This window comes from Mycosarcoma maydis, chromosome 9 (assembly GCF_000328475.2).
Source record: "Mycosarcoma maydis chromosome 9, whole genome shotgun sequence".
Classification (NCBI taxonomy): domain Eukaryota; kingdom Fungi; phylum Basidiomycota; class Ustilaginomycetes; order Ustilaginales; genus Mycosarcoma; species Mycosarcoma maydis.
Window position 1 is genome coordinate 386,018 of NC_026486.1, and position 16,324 is coordinate 402,341.

At 53.7% G+C, this 16,324-nt stretch overlaps 5 protein-coding genes across 5 annotated transcripts; 3 read left to right on the forward strand and 2 right to left on the reverse strand.

Annotated features, from left to right (window-relative positions):
• Positions 1-764: 764 nt before the first annotated feature.
• Positions 765-3,656, forward strand: UMAG_03520 (uncharacterized protein; the record flags this gene model as incomplete). The annotated part of the gene is made up of 1 exon (XM_011391658.1): positions 765-3,656. The coding sequence occupies one exon, from the start codon at positions 765-767 to the stop codon at positions 3,654-3,656; it is 2,892 nt and encodes a 963-aa protein (XP_011389960.1).
• A 602-nt stretch (positions 3,657-4,258) lies between these two features.
• UMAG_03521 (uncharacterized protein) lies at positions 4,259-6,160 on the forward strand (the record flags this gene model as incomplete). Its single annotated transcript, XM_011391659.1, has 1 exon — positions 4,259-6,160. One exon carries the CDS (start codon positions 4,259-4,261, stop codon positions 6,158-6,160), a length of 1,902 nt encoding a protein of 633 aa, XP_011389961.1.
• Positions 6,161-6,376: 216 nt separating this feature from the next.
• UMAG_03522 (uncharacterized protein) lies at positions 6,377-8,158 on the reverse strand (the record flags this gene model as incomplete). Its single annotated transcript, XM_011391660.1, has 1 exon — positions 6,377-8,158. The coding sequence occupies one exon, from the start codon at positions 8,156-8,158 to the stop codon at positions 6,377-6,379; it is 1,782 nt and encodes a 593-aa protein (XP_011389962.1).
• Positions 8,159-10,382: 2,224 nt separating this feature from the next.
• On the reverse strand, positions 10,383-11,948 carry UMAG_03523 (putative aldehyde dehydrogenase; the record flags this gene model as incomplete). The annotated part of the gene is made up of 1 exon (XM_011391661.1): positions 10,383-11,948. One exon carries the CDS (start codon positions 11,946-11,948, stop codon positions 10,383-10,385), a length of 1,566 nt encoding a protein of 521 aa, XP_011389963.1.
• Positions 11,949-13,457: 1,509 nt separating this feature from the next.
• On the forward strand, positions 13,458-15,908 carry UMAG_03524 (uncharacterized protein; the record flags this gene model as incomplete). The annotated part of the gene is made up of 1 exon (XM_011391662.1): positions 13,458-15,908. The coding sequence occupies one exon, from the start codon at positions 13,458-13,460 to the stop codon at positions 15,906-15,908; it is 2,451 nt and encodes an 816-aa protein (XP_011389964.1).
• Between the last annotated feature and the right edge of the window lie 416 nt (positions 15,909-16,324).

The following is a 16,324-nucleotide window of genomic DNA, read 5'->3' on the forward strand; positions in this document are numbered from 1 at the left end:
TTGCTCAGCTTGCGGACACTGGTGTGAGAGCGAGGTGTCGTACCACACGTGGACACACGTGACAGTCCCGAGCGTGGATTCACAGTCACGAGTCGTGAGTGTCTTGAGCCGCGAGTTGTACGTTCACCATTCGTGGTTCACCGTTGCGTGTTGCGTGTTGCACGTTGTAAGCGTGAGTCAGAGTCACGAGTGAATCACGTATCGTGAATCGTGAATCAGAATTGGACTTTTTCCGATCTGAATCAGATTTGTGAATGTTGATAGTTGTGAGACCGCGGTTAGTGATTTCGGCGGTTTATTTAAAATTCCCATCGCGTCACAAGCACGAAGCACGAAGCACGAAGCACGAAGCACAAAGGTCACGTCGCGTGTCGGAATCGAGTTGTGAGTCGCGAGTCGTGAGTGTTGCTTTTCAGACATTCACGATTGCAATCCGAATTGTGCTTGCCATCCGAAAGACCACTATCTCTTGTATATACCAAAACCGCCGATCGTCCCGTCAGTGGATCAACAGCTCCGGCATTGCATACCACCATATACCCTACTCGACCCTACGTGGCTCGTACGGCGTGTAATACGCTGATCAAAGTGACATAGCTACATTTTTCGTTCTACACTCGGCGCTTGGAAAGCGTTCTGCATCACCTGCCGTGGAATTGTGGGACTACTTCAGTCGCGTCGCTACAAGTTGCATACGACAAGCATTTGTGGCATCAGAGGTCTAATGGTTCCCACCAACACATATTCTCAAGTCTGAGTCAATCATGCCAGCACTTGTATCGACCTCAGCTGACCCGGCAACGGTAGCGGATCGCCTGATTCTGGAAGTGTCGAAAGCGCTCACGGCGCCATCAGTAGGTGCCGGCGTTGCAGATAATCTCTCCTCTGCGCTGCTATCTGTACAGAGACATGCGACGTCGTTCGGATATTCTTCCAAACAATGCGAGACGCTTGTCCGACTCGCCCTACTAGGCCGCCTTCGTCCTCTATCATCCGCCGGGACCAGCAGCTCTGCCAAGCAAAAAGCTCCCAAGACGTCTGTCTCACTTGCTCTACTGCGGTCCGTCATTCCGAGTCCCCGTGCTAGATTGGGCAGACGAGTTGTCCTCGACATCCTCGCTTGCCTCGGCCCTTCACCTGGTGCAGACGTCATCAAGCCAGCTGGTCTGCTGCGCGATAGCAACGCCGCTGCAGATCCAAGTCTCGGACCGCCAAGACTCCAAGTAGACAGCAAGGTCCAGGTTGCGGCGCTCAAGCTCCTTTCCGTGCTGCTAGAGTCACCTTCAGTCCCCTTATCTGCTGCTGCCAAGTTTTACAGCGGATCTGGAAGCAGAGAGACCGCATCACAATCAGAAAGGCAGCGAAACGAACTTGAGCAGGAGAGACTCCAACATCACGCAGCTCAATACACGGGGCTTGCCGGTAGCTTGCCATCCTCATATCTCACTTCTGCGGCCAAGACAACTTTGGAAAAGTGCTATTCGACCTTGTTCCACTATCTCGACTATCAGGCTCTGCGGCCTCATCTGTGCTACCTGCTCTGTCGGCTCACAAGGCGAAGACATGTGCGACACTATCGGATCACAAAGTTGATGGCTATGCGGGCCAATTCTGCGGGAGAGGTGGGCATCTCTGCTGTCCTGTCGACGTATGCCAACTTCTACCCTGATCTGCTGTTTCCGGAACTTTTGGGAGGCGGCGGTGCAGGCAGCTCGGCAATTGCTGGAGGTCCGGCTGCGGGGCTCAAGTATCCCGATTCTGACTGGATCGCAGCGGTTCTGCTGACGCACGCACGCTGCACACGACGCAGTCAAGGCGACACGGTTGAGTCTGATGAAGAAGAAGAATTCGAAACTGACCGTGAAGCTGGCAACAGGGCAACGAAGAAGCAACGCTTGTCATCCAACGCTGTCAAAGAGAGTACAAAAACAGATCAAGGCGCCGTGGGATCAACCGCTCCTACTCTCATTCCCGTTCCGAACTTGGTCACCATCCAACCACTCAACTCAGCACAAAAAGCATTCGGCACGCATCCGTCGCTCATCACTGAATTATCATCGCTGCGACACCTTGCGCATAGTCTCGATCGGCTGGTGCTGCCATCGCAAGCAGCAGCCATGCTCGGCGGCGGGCTTGGGGCACGTTTGATGCGTGTCGCCGTGCTGGCAGGTGCCACGATGACTAACGAAGACTCCCTCAGCCAGACGATCCCTGCAGGGCGCAGAAACAGGCAGGCAGAACACGATCTTTGCTGGGCACGATTGTCCGACTGGCTCGAGAGTGTGCTGAGCGATGAGCTTGGGGTTCAGTCATCTTCACAACGTCGGCGACTCAAGCTTCCGTCGACGCAGGTAGAGTTCCAACGACTAACAGCGTTATTGCGCAGGTCGAGGTATCTGTTCGAATTGGCTGAGCAGATGCCGACCAAACTGGAGGAACTTACCTCAAGCGTGTTGCTGGCGATGGCGCAGGTGGTCAATGTCGATAGCGAGCGAGCTAAGAGCCAAGCAACAACAGTGGACGATATGGATGGCTGGTCGGAAAGCTGGGATCAGCTGGCCAGAGAAGTGTTGATGTTTGTACCTCTGGTCACACCGTGCGACGTGCCATCGTTTGAAGAGAGATTCATGGCTCCACTTAATGCGCTGGCTACTTCGAGCAGAGTTTCGCTCGACACGTCTGCTGCGGTGTTGCTGGCACTGTCGAGTTTGCTGACCAACTGGGGTGTACGCGATTGGTCAGAGATTGGACGGACGCTCGACTCACGCCAGTCGTACCGATGGGGGATCTCGAACCTCGATGCTGCTATCGTCTACACCGAACTCATCTCGAGCGTCTCTGCGCAAACAGACTCTCTGGCAGCATTGCTGATTGGGTTGCATCCACGTCACCTGTTGATCGAGCATGCAGCGCTCTCGGTCTACGAGATGCTCTCGGGCCCACTGGCCGGCATGCGTGTCAGTGCCAGCATCTCTGCTCTGCCGCTATTTGCCTTTACCATGCATGCTACCACGATCGTTCCTGTCTCTCGCCTTTGCGGTCTCGTGCAAGACCTGCGCTCCGCATTCGAAGAGTACAACGCAAGCAACCACACACCAGCCAAGATCGACGGTGGACTTGAGAGCAAATTCTACAAGCTTCGTTCGGACTTTTTCGAGGAAGAAAACCTGACCACGTTGAACAACAACGTCACACTGGTAGCCAACCTGATTTGGATGGGCAAGATCATCTCGAATGACGATCAGCCAGGCTCACTTCCACCCGGACTCGACACACGCGTGCTCAACGAGCTTACGCAGCGAGGAGATGTGTTGAACCTCAAGTTGGCAACGTTGGCAAACACGCCATTTTCGCGCGCGATGGCGCACATTACGGAACGATTCGCAAACGTCTATTGCTCACGAATGGACAAGGAGCAGACAGAGAGCGAAGCATGGATTCGCGGTCCTATCACGCCCAAGACGTTGAAAGCGGCCAAGAGAAGCGGTATACCGGCGGGGTGGTCGCATATGGATTTCAGAGCATACATGTTGGATTGGTTGGACAGGGAGGGTGGTGCTCATGGAATCTACGATCTGTTGAAGAACATTTTGGTCACCTTCGGCGGTCAGTTGAAGAGTATCAGGGGTGAAGCGGTGACTGCGCAAGGTGCGTAAAGATGGACAGGACGAATCGGAGATATGCAGAACGAATCAGCAACGGTGGGATCGTTGAATTGTCTAGACACCAGTCGATCTGATATACGTACGGGGCGCTGTTTGCCCGGTGATGGCCTTTGCTCTGATTAATCGATGCTAAGATGCCTGATGATGAGGTATTGTGTGAGGCCTGGTGACGAAGCTGTTTGCCGCTCTTACCTTTACCACGAGCACCGATCTGATATGTGTCTTGGAGCGCGTTTAAGAGTCGACGGTGCTCACACACCGCCCCGCTTGCTGTCCTTGACGCTCTAACGACATACGCCGTCCAGCCGCTTGAATGATATGAAAGTCACGAATCACGAATCACGAATCGTGAATATGTTGATTTTGATGTTGCTCCACATTCGTGATTTTACGTCGCGATTTAGACGTGAGTGCACGAAGAGGTCTCGTGAACCTTGGTGAGATTCGTTCTCACCTTCCCACCTTCCCGCCTCACCATCTCACTTGTCCCTCATCATCGCTCACTATATGTCAGAGAATCTTCTCTGAGGCTCGCTTTTATCAGGACAACTATCACTATTTCGTCTTAGTGGGGTCTCTGGTGGTTGCCTACAATGGATGCATTTGATGGAGAGTCCGATCTCTCGGAAGTTGAGGCTCCTCCCACACCAGGGCCAGTTGCGACTCCGCGTGTCGCATCACCGGAACCAACAGAGCAAGCAGAATCGGCAGCAGATGATCCTTGGCCACCCCGCACCACGCTAAGACGCGCGTCTAGAAGGATCTCTGGAGCAGAGACGGTCGCGTTCGAAGCGCCAGCTGCCATCAAACAAGCGCCTGGGTCAACCAGCACCAAAGCCGAGTCCTCTGCTACAACAAGCACTCCTGCACGCCGAGCTTCTACCCGCGACCGAAAGCCGTCAGCGAAGCTGCGATCGCAATCGCCCGCGGCAGATACAAAGTCATCACCTCAAGCCGCCACCACCACCGCCGCCGCTGCTGCTGCATCGTCCTCGAACACAGCCGAAACGCCAAGGTCCAAGGTCAAGGTGAATCTCAGTAGGAAATCAAAACCAAGCGCAGATGGAGCAACGATCGGTGACAGCGGATCCTCGCGCGGCGCAACGCCTCAGCCGGGCTCTGCAACCAAGGTGACGCTCAAAATCGGAACTAGACGCAACAAGAAGGCTGATGACGTGCGGGATCTTGTCGATGAGGACGTGGCCGATCGCGAGGGTAACAAGAGCGAACCCGCGCACAAGGACGATGTTAAGTCCAAGGACGACTTTGTTCCAGACCGAGGTGTAGGTGATGACACGAAGAGCGCGTCGGCAACTGGCAAACGTGACAGAAGCACACGCGATAAGGCGCAGGGACGCAGAAGAGCCGTCATTGCAGATGACGAGGCTGGCGACATGGATGAGACTGGAGAAGTATCGATGGCACCGCAGAAGAAGCGGGCCAAGCTGACACAAAGTGGTTACAAAGGAGAGACTAAGAGCAAAGCTCAACAATACGGTCGCAGCAGCAAGAGCGGTAAGAATACGGTTGACTACAGTGAGGACAGTGACGAGGATGAAGAGATGGTGGATGCTGCTTCGGATGAAGAAGAACTTCTTGATGCGGCTGGTCTCGACAGTGACGATTCGTTTGACGAAGAGGATGCGGGGCCGACTAGAGGCAGTAAGGCGGCGCGAAAGAGCACATCTAGCGCTGCAGATGGCAGAAAGAAGGTTGGAGGCCGTGCTTCTGCTGTGTCAAACGCACGCACCAACAAAGTCGGACGCGCAGCATTGGGCTCAACGGCATCATCTTCAAGCGCCAGTGGTGGTAGCAAGGGTATGTCAGCGGAAGCGAGGATGCGAGCCTCGATCGATGCTGCTGTCAACAAGTCGATCAAGCCAATGACCGGTGCCGCATCCGCCTCATCGACCAAACTCAACCCGCAAGCTTCCGCTTTCCGGCCCGGCAGCGTCAGCACGCTCAAGTCAGGCGCTGCATGCACTGGTGCTGGTCGATCCGTTGCGACTTCGTCGGGCGCGAAACGCACTGCTTCCACGGGCGGTAAACCGGCGTTTGGCAAAAGCATGTCAGGCTGGGATCAACTGTTTGGCGGCATTTCTGGGCTTTCCTCGTCGTCCACATCAACACCCACTAAATCGACCCTAGCCAAACCCGGCGTCGGCGCCAGCGGTAGCAAATCCTCCACATCCGCATCCGCCTCGGCCTCGGCGACGGGCATTCGACCCGATCCACGCCTCGAATCCGCGTCGCCGGCTGAGGTACAACAGATACGAGAGGCAGCTAGGCAGGAGCATCTCAATACGGACGAGTGCTTTGATCTCCTGGCTCACGCGGATATCATGTTGGCGTTTGAAAGGTCGATTTATCTCCAAGATCGCAAGCTATCAGCGAGGCTGAGACCGCACAACTTCAACGCCGGGAGCATCTTGGTCTCGCAGAAACACAAGCAGCAGCAGAAACTGGCAGGAGGCTCTATGATGGTCGCAAAATGAATCACGACTGCTTCGTGCCTGTCGCACAAACACACATTCTCCTGCCCACACTCACAGCAGTATCATTCCGTCTTGCTACACTCTCGAAAAATCAAAGACACAAATCTAGAGACAAGACCAATTTGTATGCACTGACATTCGTCATTACTGCGCCAAAAGCGCGGAAAGCGTCCGAAAGCGCGCCAAATGGAGCGTCGCGGCAGGATCATCGTTGTGCTACTCTTTAAAGTCCTCGACCAACACGGTTTGGTTCAACTCTTGCTGCTGGGATTTGGCCTTGTTCGTATCCTCTTGCTCCTGGAGTTGGTGGGCGACTTGGTGTGCTGCGACGTCTTCGTCGTCGATATTGCTCTTGGGACCCTCGAACCAGTGTACGCCGCCGTACTTGGGCCAGTAGTACCACGCGGTGCTGAAGATAAACGTTGCGCCGGTGACGACGCACGCATAGTTCATATCTGCTGCACCGGTAACAGGAATGTAACTTGGCATGCAGACGATGATGCTGATAAACACCAACCAGATCGCTGCTACCCAGGCGACAATCTTGCTCCAGAAGTCGCCGAGGTACCATACGCCCGGTTTGAACTTGTGCGGTGCCATCAAGCGTGCTACGATGGGGATCGTGTATGCGATGCTCGCGCCGATGACCGAGAGCGAAAACACGGCTCCAACAGCTACCTCATTGACCAAGCCCAACAGGCAGAAGACCGCCGAACACGCTGCCGACCACCAAGCGCTGTTAACGGGCGTCAAGGTGTAACTGTTGATCCTGTAGACCCAACCCGAGAACGGAAGCGCACCGTCACGACTAAACGCGAAAATCTGTCGACTGGAAGCCAAGTTCATACTAGCCCCCATCATAAAGTTGACGATGACCATAAACACCCAGATGACAATGAAGCCCGTCTTGCCGCAACTGTTGAGAATGATGGTGGCCATCGGTTGACCGTAATCCGAGTTGATGATGGGTGCCAGATCAGTACCCATGTTAAAGGTGAGTGCAATCATGATGCCGAGACCCAGGAGACCAGAGGATACGATGCTGAAAAAGATGCCCATGGGGACGGCTTTAGCTGCGTTGGAGGCCTCCTCCGAGATGTGGACGCACGAGTCGTACGAAGCGATGGTCCAAGCCGGGGTCATGAAAGCAAGGAAAAACGCACCGGCTGAAGACCAACCGGATTCATTGTACCAGCCCGTAAAGGCGTACGAAGCCGTGTTGCGGTATTCGTTGGGAGTGGTAGTGCCGAGCACGATGCAGATGGCGATCGCCAGTCCACCACAGAGGACCGTGGCGACGGTTTGAAAACGTGCTAGAGCGCGCGTGCCGATCGAAGTCAACAGCGCATGCATAATCAAAACGCCAATGTAGACTCCGTACGTCTGCGCATCTGTAGGCACATACCTTCCATCCGTGCCGACCGACACCGCAGCCAGGATCATGATGGCTACACTCCAGTCAATGCTCGCTACAGCGCTGGTTGTCGATAAGGTATTCGCATACCCCACGGTCCAGCACAAGAACCTCCTGTACTTGGGACTCGACAGCGCATACGTCCAGTAGTACAATCCACCTGAAGTAGGCATCGAACTAGCCAGATCACCTAGCGCCAACCCGGTAAAGGCGATAAAGAAGCATCCGACAAACCAGCCCCACACCATGCTCACCGGCCCACCGCTGGGCAGGGAGTAGATCAGGGTGGAAGCGATCGAAGGTGCGACACCCATGATCGAGAAAGCGATCCCGAACACTTCAATGGAAGAAAACTCTCGCTTAAATTCCTGCTTGTATCCGAGCGCGGCGAGCAGTTCGGCGTCGGCTTGTTCGATAAAGTCCTTGGAAAGGTGGATCTTGCCTGTTCCACGACCAGCGCTCTCGGCGGCAGCGCTGGTGGCGGGAACCTCGCCAGCGACAACGTTGGAGGACGGCTGGATGATTTCCGATGACGACGAAGCCTTGACATCGTTTGAGTAGGACGATCCATTAGGGCTCGCCATGTTGCGCACTAGTTGGGATCGATGTCGATCCGTGTTGATGTAGGAAAAGTGGAAAGAATGGCTAGTTTCAAGAGCCTTTGAACGGCAGACACCGGTGCGAAGGATGGTCTGCAAACGAGATGCAGGCAAACGTCGACGTTTGCAATGCTGCGGTCATTCACTAAATGGTCAAAGCCAAAGCGATCGTATTGAAGCAGGGAATCACCAAAGCGCAGCACGAGACGATGACCAAGGGGCGAGAAAGTGTTGCGACTTCTTGGTCTGTGGGTCACAGAAGATCGTTATCCTGCAGAGGAAGGGTTCAAAGCGAGCGGGCGGGCGGTACTTGTGTACAGACACGACGGTTTTTAAGAGTCAACTAGTCAAGCGTTTGTAATGACGCAAGTTGGTGGTGCAAGAACAGGCCGGAGAATGACCGCCGGTGAGATAAGTGTGAGGACCGAGGAGACAAAAAGGTCGATGTACACCCAACCGAGACAAGCGATAAGGACACAACCTGGGAGAAACCGAGGCAGGGACCAGTCCGAAGATACGCGTGAAGTTAGAAGCGAGAGCTGAAGTGGAGCGAAATTCCCACGAGGCGGGCGGAATATTCACGATTGGATAGGTAGAAACACTCGTGACTGTCTCTGAGCACTGGATAAGGTGAGAAAGAGAGAACGGCTTAACGAGGTCAAGTGACGATAACACTGACCATAGAGATACAACAAGCCCTGATTACCGAGGAAGCGGCAGCGAGATCGAAGCAGTGTTCGGTCAAGGCCTTGCATCGAAGTTGACCTTGGATGTGCAAGATGCCGTTGAATCAGAAGAGGGCGGTCTGGAAGTCCACCCGCCACGCTAGTGACACTCGTGACTACCGGTGAACGGGATATAACGCGATGCCTGTACGCATGCTGGTTGCAAACGGAACCAATTTGCGAGCGTTCAAAGCTCGGCGTGCCGAGCAGCAGTGGCAGGGTCAGGTGGTCATTCACGATTGTTTGCTCGTCAAGAAGCTTGCATGGCGAAGGGCTTCGATATCGTATCAGAGAAGCGCAAGCCGAGCAGACCAAGCGTATCGCATAAGATAGCTGAGTTGACATTTACGATTCGTGATTGCGCGGTGCGTATCAAGCCTATCGCTGCTACAGTCGTGAGTAAGTTAGCTATCTACAGTCACGAGTATCTTGCGTTTTTATTTTCTCTTATTAGTAATTTAATATTTAAGGCACACGGTCCCACTTGGGCGTTATTGCAGTGCGGGGTAAAGAAAGGGCATTTTCAAAATTCAGCCCAAAAAATGTAAATACTTTGAGGCAACCAACACACACGACTCACGACTGCGCGTGGCTGCAAAACAGAAAGATAAGCCCTCAGCGACCACGATTCAGGATTGTCTCTGGCCAAAATACCTCATGCTCACATTGCACAAGACAATCGTGTATCCATGATCTGGCACAAGTAGTAGCGCAGCGATCCAAACACAACAACAAGTGTTTGAAAATGTAACCACGTCCATGCCACAAGTGTGGTCTTGACCAACTGTCCAAGATTGGCACATGCTCTCGCAGACCAACTCAACTCGACAGTCTTAACGAGTCACTTTGGTCGGACGCACTACCTCTTCAACACTGGGAAGCACCAGGCAGAATTAGCGAGTTGATGCGTGAATTCTGCCTCGCTTCTTTTGTGAAGATGCCGCAATCGTGGATGTTGTCTGTTCTGTACTGTACTGTATGTGCGGCAAATACATCTCAGAAACAACTTGTATGCTTGGCTCGGTGCTTAACGAGGTTTTTTTTTTAGAAAAAATAAGCTTCGAAGCTAGGGTTAGTGCCGTTGTGCAAGAACAGCACAGGTCTGTTTTATTATATTAATAAAGTGCCAAGTAGAGCCGCGTATTTCAGCCGCGTTAACCGCTCTAGCCTCGCTGCCTCGTCTATCGCTTGCACTTGCGCTTGCTTCGTTAAGCACGGTCAGTGATATCAGGATCGGTCAAGAAATGACAGAAAGCAGGCGTCAAACGAGATCAGAATCCATCGGTAGCAGTCAAAGAGTATGCTTGAGCTTAGGGCTGCTGTTTTCAGTAACACATGTAGCATCCACAACGCGCGAGCATACCAAGGCAAGAATCACCCAAACAGACGTGAGACTTGTTTCACGAAAACAGAAAAGAAAGGCACAACAGAAACGTAGCTTTGAATTTGCAACAACGACAGGAGGCAGTGACAGTGCTGACGGCTTACAGTTTGGGAAGCGGCCAATCGAGCTTCTCGCCATAGTTCCAGTGAATCGCCTTGACATCACAGTAGGCCTTGATGGCATCCACACCGAGCTCTCGACCGAATCCACTCGCCTTCATTCCACCGAATGGCACCGAATTGCTCAGCGCCACGTAGTTGTTCACCCATACGGTGCCTGCATCGATCGCCGATACCATACGCTGGATTTGACTGGCATTCTCGGAGAAGACGCCAGCTCCTAGACCGTAAACGGTCTCGTTGGCAAGTCGGATCGCTTCTTCTTCCGTGCTGAACTTGGCTACGGCCAGAACGGGCCCGAAGATCTCTTCATCGACGATGCGCATCCCTTTGCGACATCCAGAAAAGATGGTGGGCTCAACAAAGAAGCCCTTGTTGAATTTGGAATCTGCGCTCTTCCACGCTTGACCGCCAACCTCGACTTTGGCGCCCTGTCGCTTGCCTGATTCGATCATGTCGAGGATCTTTTCCTGTTGCTGCTGGCTGACTTGAGGTCCCTGGAATGTAAGCTGGTGAAATGGATCGCCTACTTTGTGAGCCTTGAAAGCTGCGACGAGCTGCTCCATAAAACTCTCGTAGATCCTGTCTTGAACAAAGAGACGCGAGCCAGCGGTGCAGTCTTGGCCTTGATTGAAGAGGATTCCCAAGCAGACCCATCGCACAGCCTGTTGGATATCGGCACTCTCGAACACCACCACGGGCGACTTTCCGCCAAGTTCGAGCGTAACCTTTTTCATGTTGCTCTCGGCAGCAGCCTTCATGATACGCTTGCCCGTGGCAGTAGAACCGGTGAAGGCCACCTTTTGGATGTCCATGTGCCTCGAGATTGCCTCGCCCACTTCGGCACCATAACCGTTGACAACCGAGATCACACCGGCTGGGAAACCAGCCTGAACCGAGAGTTGGGCAAGCTTGAGTGCTGTCAACGGCGTCTGTTCGGCGGGCTTGAGGATGACACAGTTGCCCGCTGCCAACGCGGGTCCTAACTTCCAAGCAGCCATTTGAATGGGATAATTCCACGGGATGATCTGACCGCAGATACCAAGCGGCTCGATGCGCGTGTAGGCGATCTTTTCTCCTTCGGTCTGCTCGATGGTTTTGCCCTCGATCTTGTCCGCTAAGCCACCGTAGTAGCGCAGACACGCGGCAGAATCAGGAACGTCGAAGCTGCTCGCCATCCAAACAGGCTTTCCGTTGTCCATGCTTTCCAGCTCGGCCAGTTCGTCGAGGTTCTTGTCCACCAGGTCAGCAAACTTGAGCAGCAGCTGTGATCGTTGCGTAGGCGTCGATTTTTTGCCCCATGTCGTCTTGAATGCAGTTCGAGCTGCCTTCACGGCTGCTTCAATGTCGGCAGCGCCACCAAGAGCGAGCGTACAGAGCTTTTCGCCCGTGGCCGGATTGATCGAGTCAAATGTCTTGCCAGAGACCGACGCGTGAAAGCTATTGTTGATAAAGATGCCCGACGGAACTTGCCACTGGTTGCCTGTTGGAGTCGAGATGGTAACCGGCTCGGGGCTACGGCTTGTTGTACCATGCGATGAGTCCATGTTGTCGATAGTCGCAAGCTTGCTTGTACCGGGTCGCCAAGGTTGAAGAGGCAAGCGGACCGAGTCTTATGTTTAGCTATATGGAAGCGGGTCAGTCAGAGCAATGGTGGAACAACGTTACAATAGACGCAAGGTCTGCTGATGAAAAGCGAGGTGACAAAGAGGCTACTTGTCCGATTAAGCCTGATCACGAATGTGTTCGGGGCTCTTGTAGCCACTGGAAACGTAAACTTGCCAAGCTCGAATCACATTCGATCCACTCGTGACTTGCTCCTTGCAGTGATCTCAAGCTCGAAGCGTAGTCGAGTGTTACTGCCCATCAACAGTTGCCCTCCTTTGCCATGCACGCTGGCTGCAGCACTTTTGTGCTCCCCCACATCAATCACCGATATGTGAATCGTGAATACAGTACGAATCAAAAATCACTTTTGTCAAGAAAAGATTGAGGAAAAAAAACAAAAAAAAAACAAAAAAAACAGCGTAGTTAGAAAACGCTCGGCACTTTTCGATAATTAGTGCAAGTCGGCTTATCTCTGTGCACGATCATGCTACCATTGCACTGCTCAGATGCCCGCTCGTTAAGCATCGGTTCTTAACGAGCTGCAGGTCTTATGACGTGCGGAAGCAAGCTGAGCCGATGCGAGCTGCGAGCTGCTTTCCCAGCTCAAGCTTCAGCTCTAACGTTAGTCTGCGGTCGCGCAAATGACTCTGAAGGCTCGTTGAGCTGTTTGCCCAACCTTTGTCGCTGTGTCATGTGCAGCACAGCCCCTACGGCCCGAAGTACGGGCAATAATCTCGCAATGCAAGAATAGGCCAACACTTGCCGCGATACGCTCTTAGCCGCACAAATCGTGACGAGTAGGATCGTGTGCCTCGCTCGACGTCCTAGGTTGTCACACGTCTCTGAGAAAGGTATGTCATTCGGGTTGCTCTTCGTTTTTACTGGCCTTGCACCTCTCGTTGCCTTCCCGAGACAAAGCGTGACGCTATACCGTACAACTCGCTCCACCTCGTTAAGTTTTCCAACCACCACAGTCAACTGGCCGGGGTCTTGGGTTGTGCGTCTGCCTTGTCATGTGCTTGCCTCGTCTAGCTTCATCTAGTCCACGAAACGACTCTCCCTTGCTCAGAGTCGGCTACCTGCAATTGCGAGCTAAATTGGCTCCTGCTCTCCTGCCTTGCCGCCTTTGTCAGTCCTGAGCGATATCTGCTCCCGTGCTTCGCCCTGTGTGTGCTCAGCTCATGCCATCTAGTCGGGCAAAGCTATCTGTCTGATAGCAGCCCTTGAGATAGCGTTGGTTCCATATAATCCCTCATTCGTAACCCTCAACCCTCTTCTTCCTATCCCCTCCACCCACTATACTCCTGCTCACACTCTCACACGCAAGCAAAAACCACGCACTATCTCATCCTCAGCTATATGCTAGCACTTGGCCCCTCGCTAGCGTATCTACCTCATCTTATTACAAGTCTTTGTCTGTCATTATTGACGCTTTCAAGAAAGCCATGATGTCGTCCACTCAGTCAGACTCTTTCAATCCCTCGGGACCAGCTCGCCAAACTGGCCTGCAGCTTGATCGCCATCCCCTCGATCCGCTCTCCGCTCAAGAGATCGCCGCGGTTTCGCTCATTGTTCGTAGCCACTTTGCTGCACGCACTTCGGTCAAGGCCATCAAGTTTTGCAGTTCGCTCCTCATTCCTCCCGTCAAGGCTGCTGTGCTCTACGCACTCGGCCTGCCGCTTCCCCGTGATGCCCAGCTCGATGATCGCAAAGCGCTCCAAATGCTTAGCCGACGCGCTGAGGTGCAGCTCATTGACGTCGTCACCGGAGACGCCTACGAGGTCAACGTCGCCATCGCCAACGACCTTCCTCTCCCCGGCCGAGACGGCAAGTATGCTCCTTCCACCGCCGATGCTCTCGGCAAGGTTGAGAGCATCAAGAAGCTCGATGTGGGAGTTCAGCCAGGTCTCACCCCCGAAGAGGTCAATGAAGCCGAAAGCATTGTGCGAGCCGACCCGCGCATCATCGCCATTGCTCGAGAGGTTGGCATTGAGCCTGAAAACCTCTGGGCTGATGGCTGGTCGCTCGGCTACGATGATCGTTTCGACAAGAGTCTCCGCGTCCAACAATGCCTTGTCTACGCTCGAAAGAGTGAACACGAAAATATGTATGCTCACCCCATGGACTTTTATCCTGTTCTCGACTGCAACGCCGGCAAGGTAATCGCTATCGATTTTCCTGGTCACCGAGACCCAGTAACGGGCAAGCTCTCTACGCCCAACGGTACAACCAAACCTGGCCCGCTTACCATGGATGCGGATCAGGCGCTAGCTTACTCTGGCCGTAAGCGTATCCCTCCTCCCATGGAGTCGTTCGACTATCTGCCCGAACTCATGGCACTCGACCCCAAGATGCCTCCTCTCCGAACCGATCTCAAGCCGCTTCACGTTGTACAGCCTCAAGGTGTCAGCTTCAAGCTCAACGGCAACGAGCTCGAATGGCAAAAGTGGAAGATGCACATTGGCTTCCATCCTCGTGATGGCCTTGTTCTCTCTACAATCAGCTACAACGATAAGGGCAACGTTCGTCCAATTGTCTACCGCATGTCGGTCGCCGAGATGGTGGTTCCCTACGCTTCCACAGAGCACCCTCATCCGCGCAAATTTGCCTTTGATGTCGGAGAGTACGGCATGGGTACGCTCGCCAACAGTCTCAAGCTCGGATGTGACTGTCTGGGAACCATTCACTATCTGGATGGCCACTATGTCGCCCTCGATGGCAGCCCCACCGCAGTAGAGAATGCCATCTGTATTCATGAGGAAGATGCTGGTATCGCATGGAAGCACACCGACTACCGACCTGGCGGAAAAGTGCGTTCGGCTCGCGGTAGGAAGCTGGTGGTGCAGATGATCTGCACCATCGCCAACTACGAGTACATCTTTGCCTACATGTTCCACACGGACGGTAGCATTCAGCTCGAGACCAAGCTTTCGGGTATTCTCAACCTCTACGTCAAGGATCGGGAAGAGCCTAACCCATACGGTGTCGAGGTGGCGCCTCAGGTAAATGCGCACTACCACCAGCACATCTTTGCTCTCAAGATCGATCCCATGGTGGACGGTTGTGAGAACACGGTGATCCAGACCGATTGCGAGCCAACACCGGCACCCACCGGATCGGATCGCAACTACCTCGGCAACGGCTTCGTCACTGTCAAGACGCCGATCAACGTTTCGGGTGGCTACGACTGGGACTGGTCCCGCCATCGAACCTGGGCCATCTACAACACAAACAAGAAGCACTACGCTGCCGGCTTGCCGGTTGGCTACAAGATTCACACACGCGACTGGGAGCCATTGGCGTTGCAGAAGGACTCGATGGTGGCACAGCGAGCAGAATTTACCAAGCACTCGCTATGGGTGACCAAATTCGACGAGGACAGACTTTGGCCGGCCGGCAAGTACGTGCCTCAACAGCGCGGAACCGCACCGGACTCGATCGGTCACTGGGCTAACGAAAAGAACAAGGTGGACGACGAGGAGATCACCGTACACGCCATCTACGGCATCACGCACATCCCTCACGCCGAGCAATTCCCCGTGATGCCCGTAGAGCACTTGAACGTATGGCTCAAGCCAGCCAACTTTTTTGACTTCAACCCCGCACAGGACCTGCCAGCCCTCAACGATCCCTTCTCGAAGAGCGCATTTGGTAGCAATACGGGCAAGCCTCAACTCGAAGTCCAGTCCAACGCACCTGCTCCGGCGTCAAGCGGGAGTGCAGCTTCAACAGGAGGCTGCTGCTCGAGCAAGAAGTCTGCCAACGTTTCGGTTCCTCAACCAAGGCAAGGTATCAGCTTGTCGGCTCCATCCAAGGGTGCGTCCCGCTCGGCATCTGCTGCTCCTTCCCACCCACAGAGCTGTGCTTGCTGCGCTAGCGACGGCTCAAGTCGTCTGTAGAGAAAGAAGAGAACCAATCGCTTTGCATCGTCAAACCCACTATTTTTCCAGCTTTCTGTTGAAAAAGTCCATTTAGCATTCGTGATTGTGTCTTGGTTTTGTAGCTCGCCATTCGTAATGCAGTCCATGGAACATATTCTCATCCGAAAGACGCAGCTTGTATACAGCTTTTAAGAAGGGCGAACAGACATTCACGGTTGTAGAACTGGCAAAGACCAGATACTCTCTGGGTCTCAATCGTGAATCACCAATCACCAATCACCAATCACGATGATGGCGCCTTTGGCTGTCGCATACCCAGCCCGTGGCCGCAAATTACAACATGTGCAGTTCCTCTTTCTGACATTCGTGATTTACTATTCGTGATTACCCACGACCTCGTGTCCGTGACGAGAGTCGGCTAACAACTCGGGAGC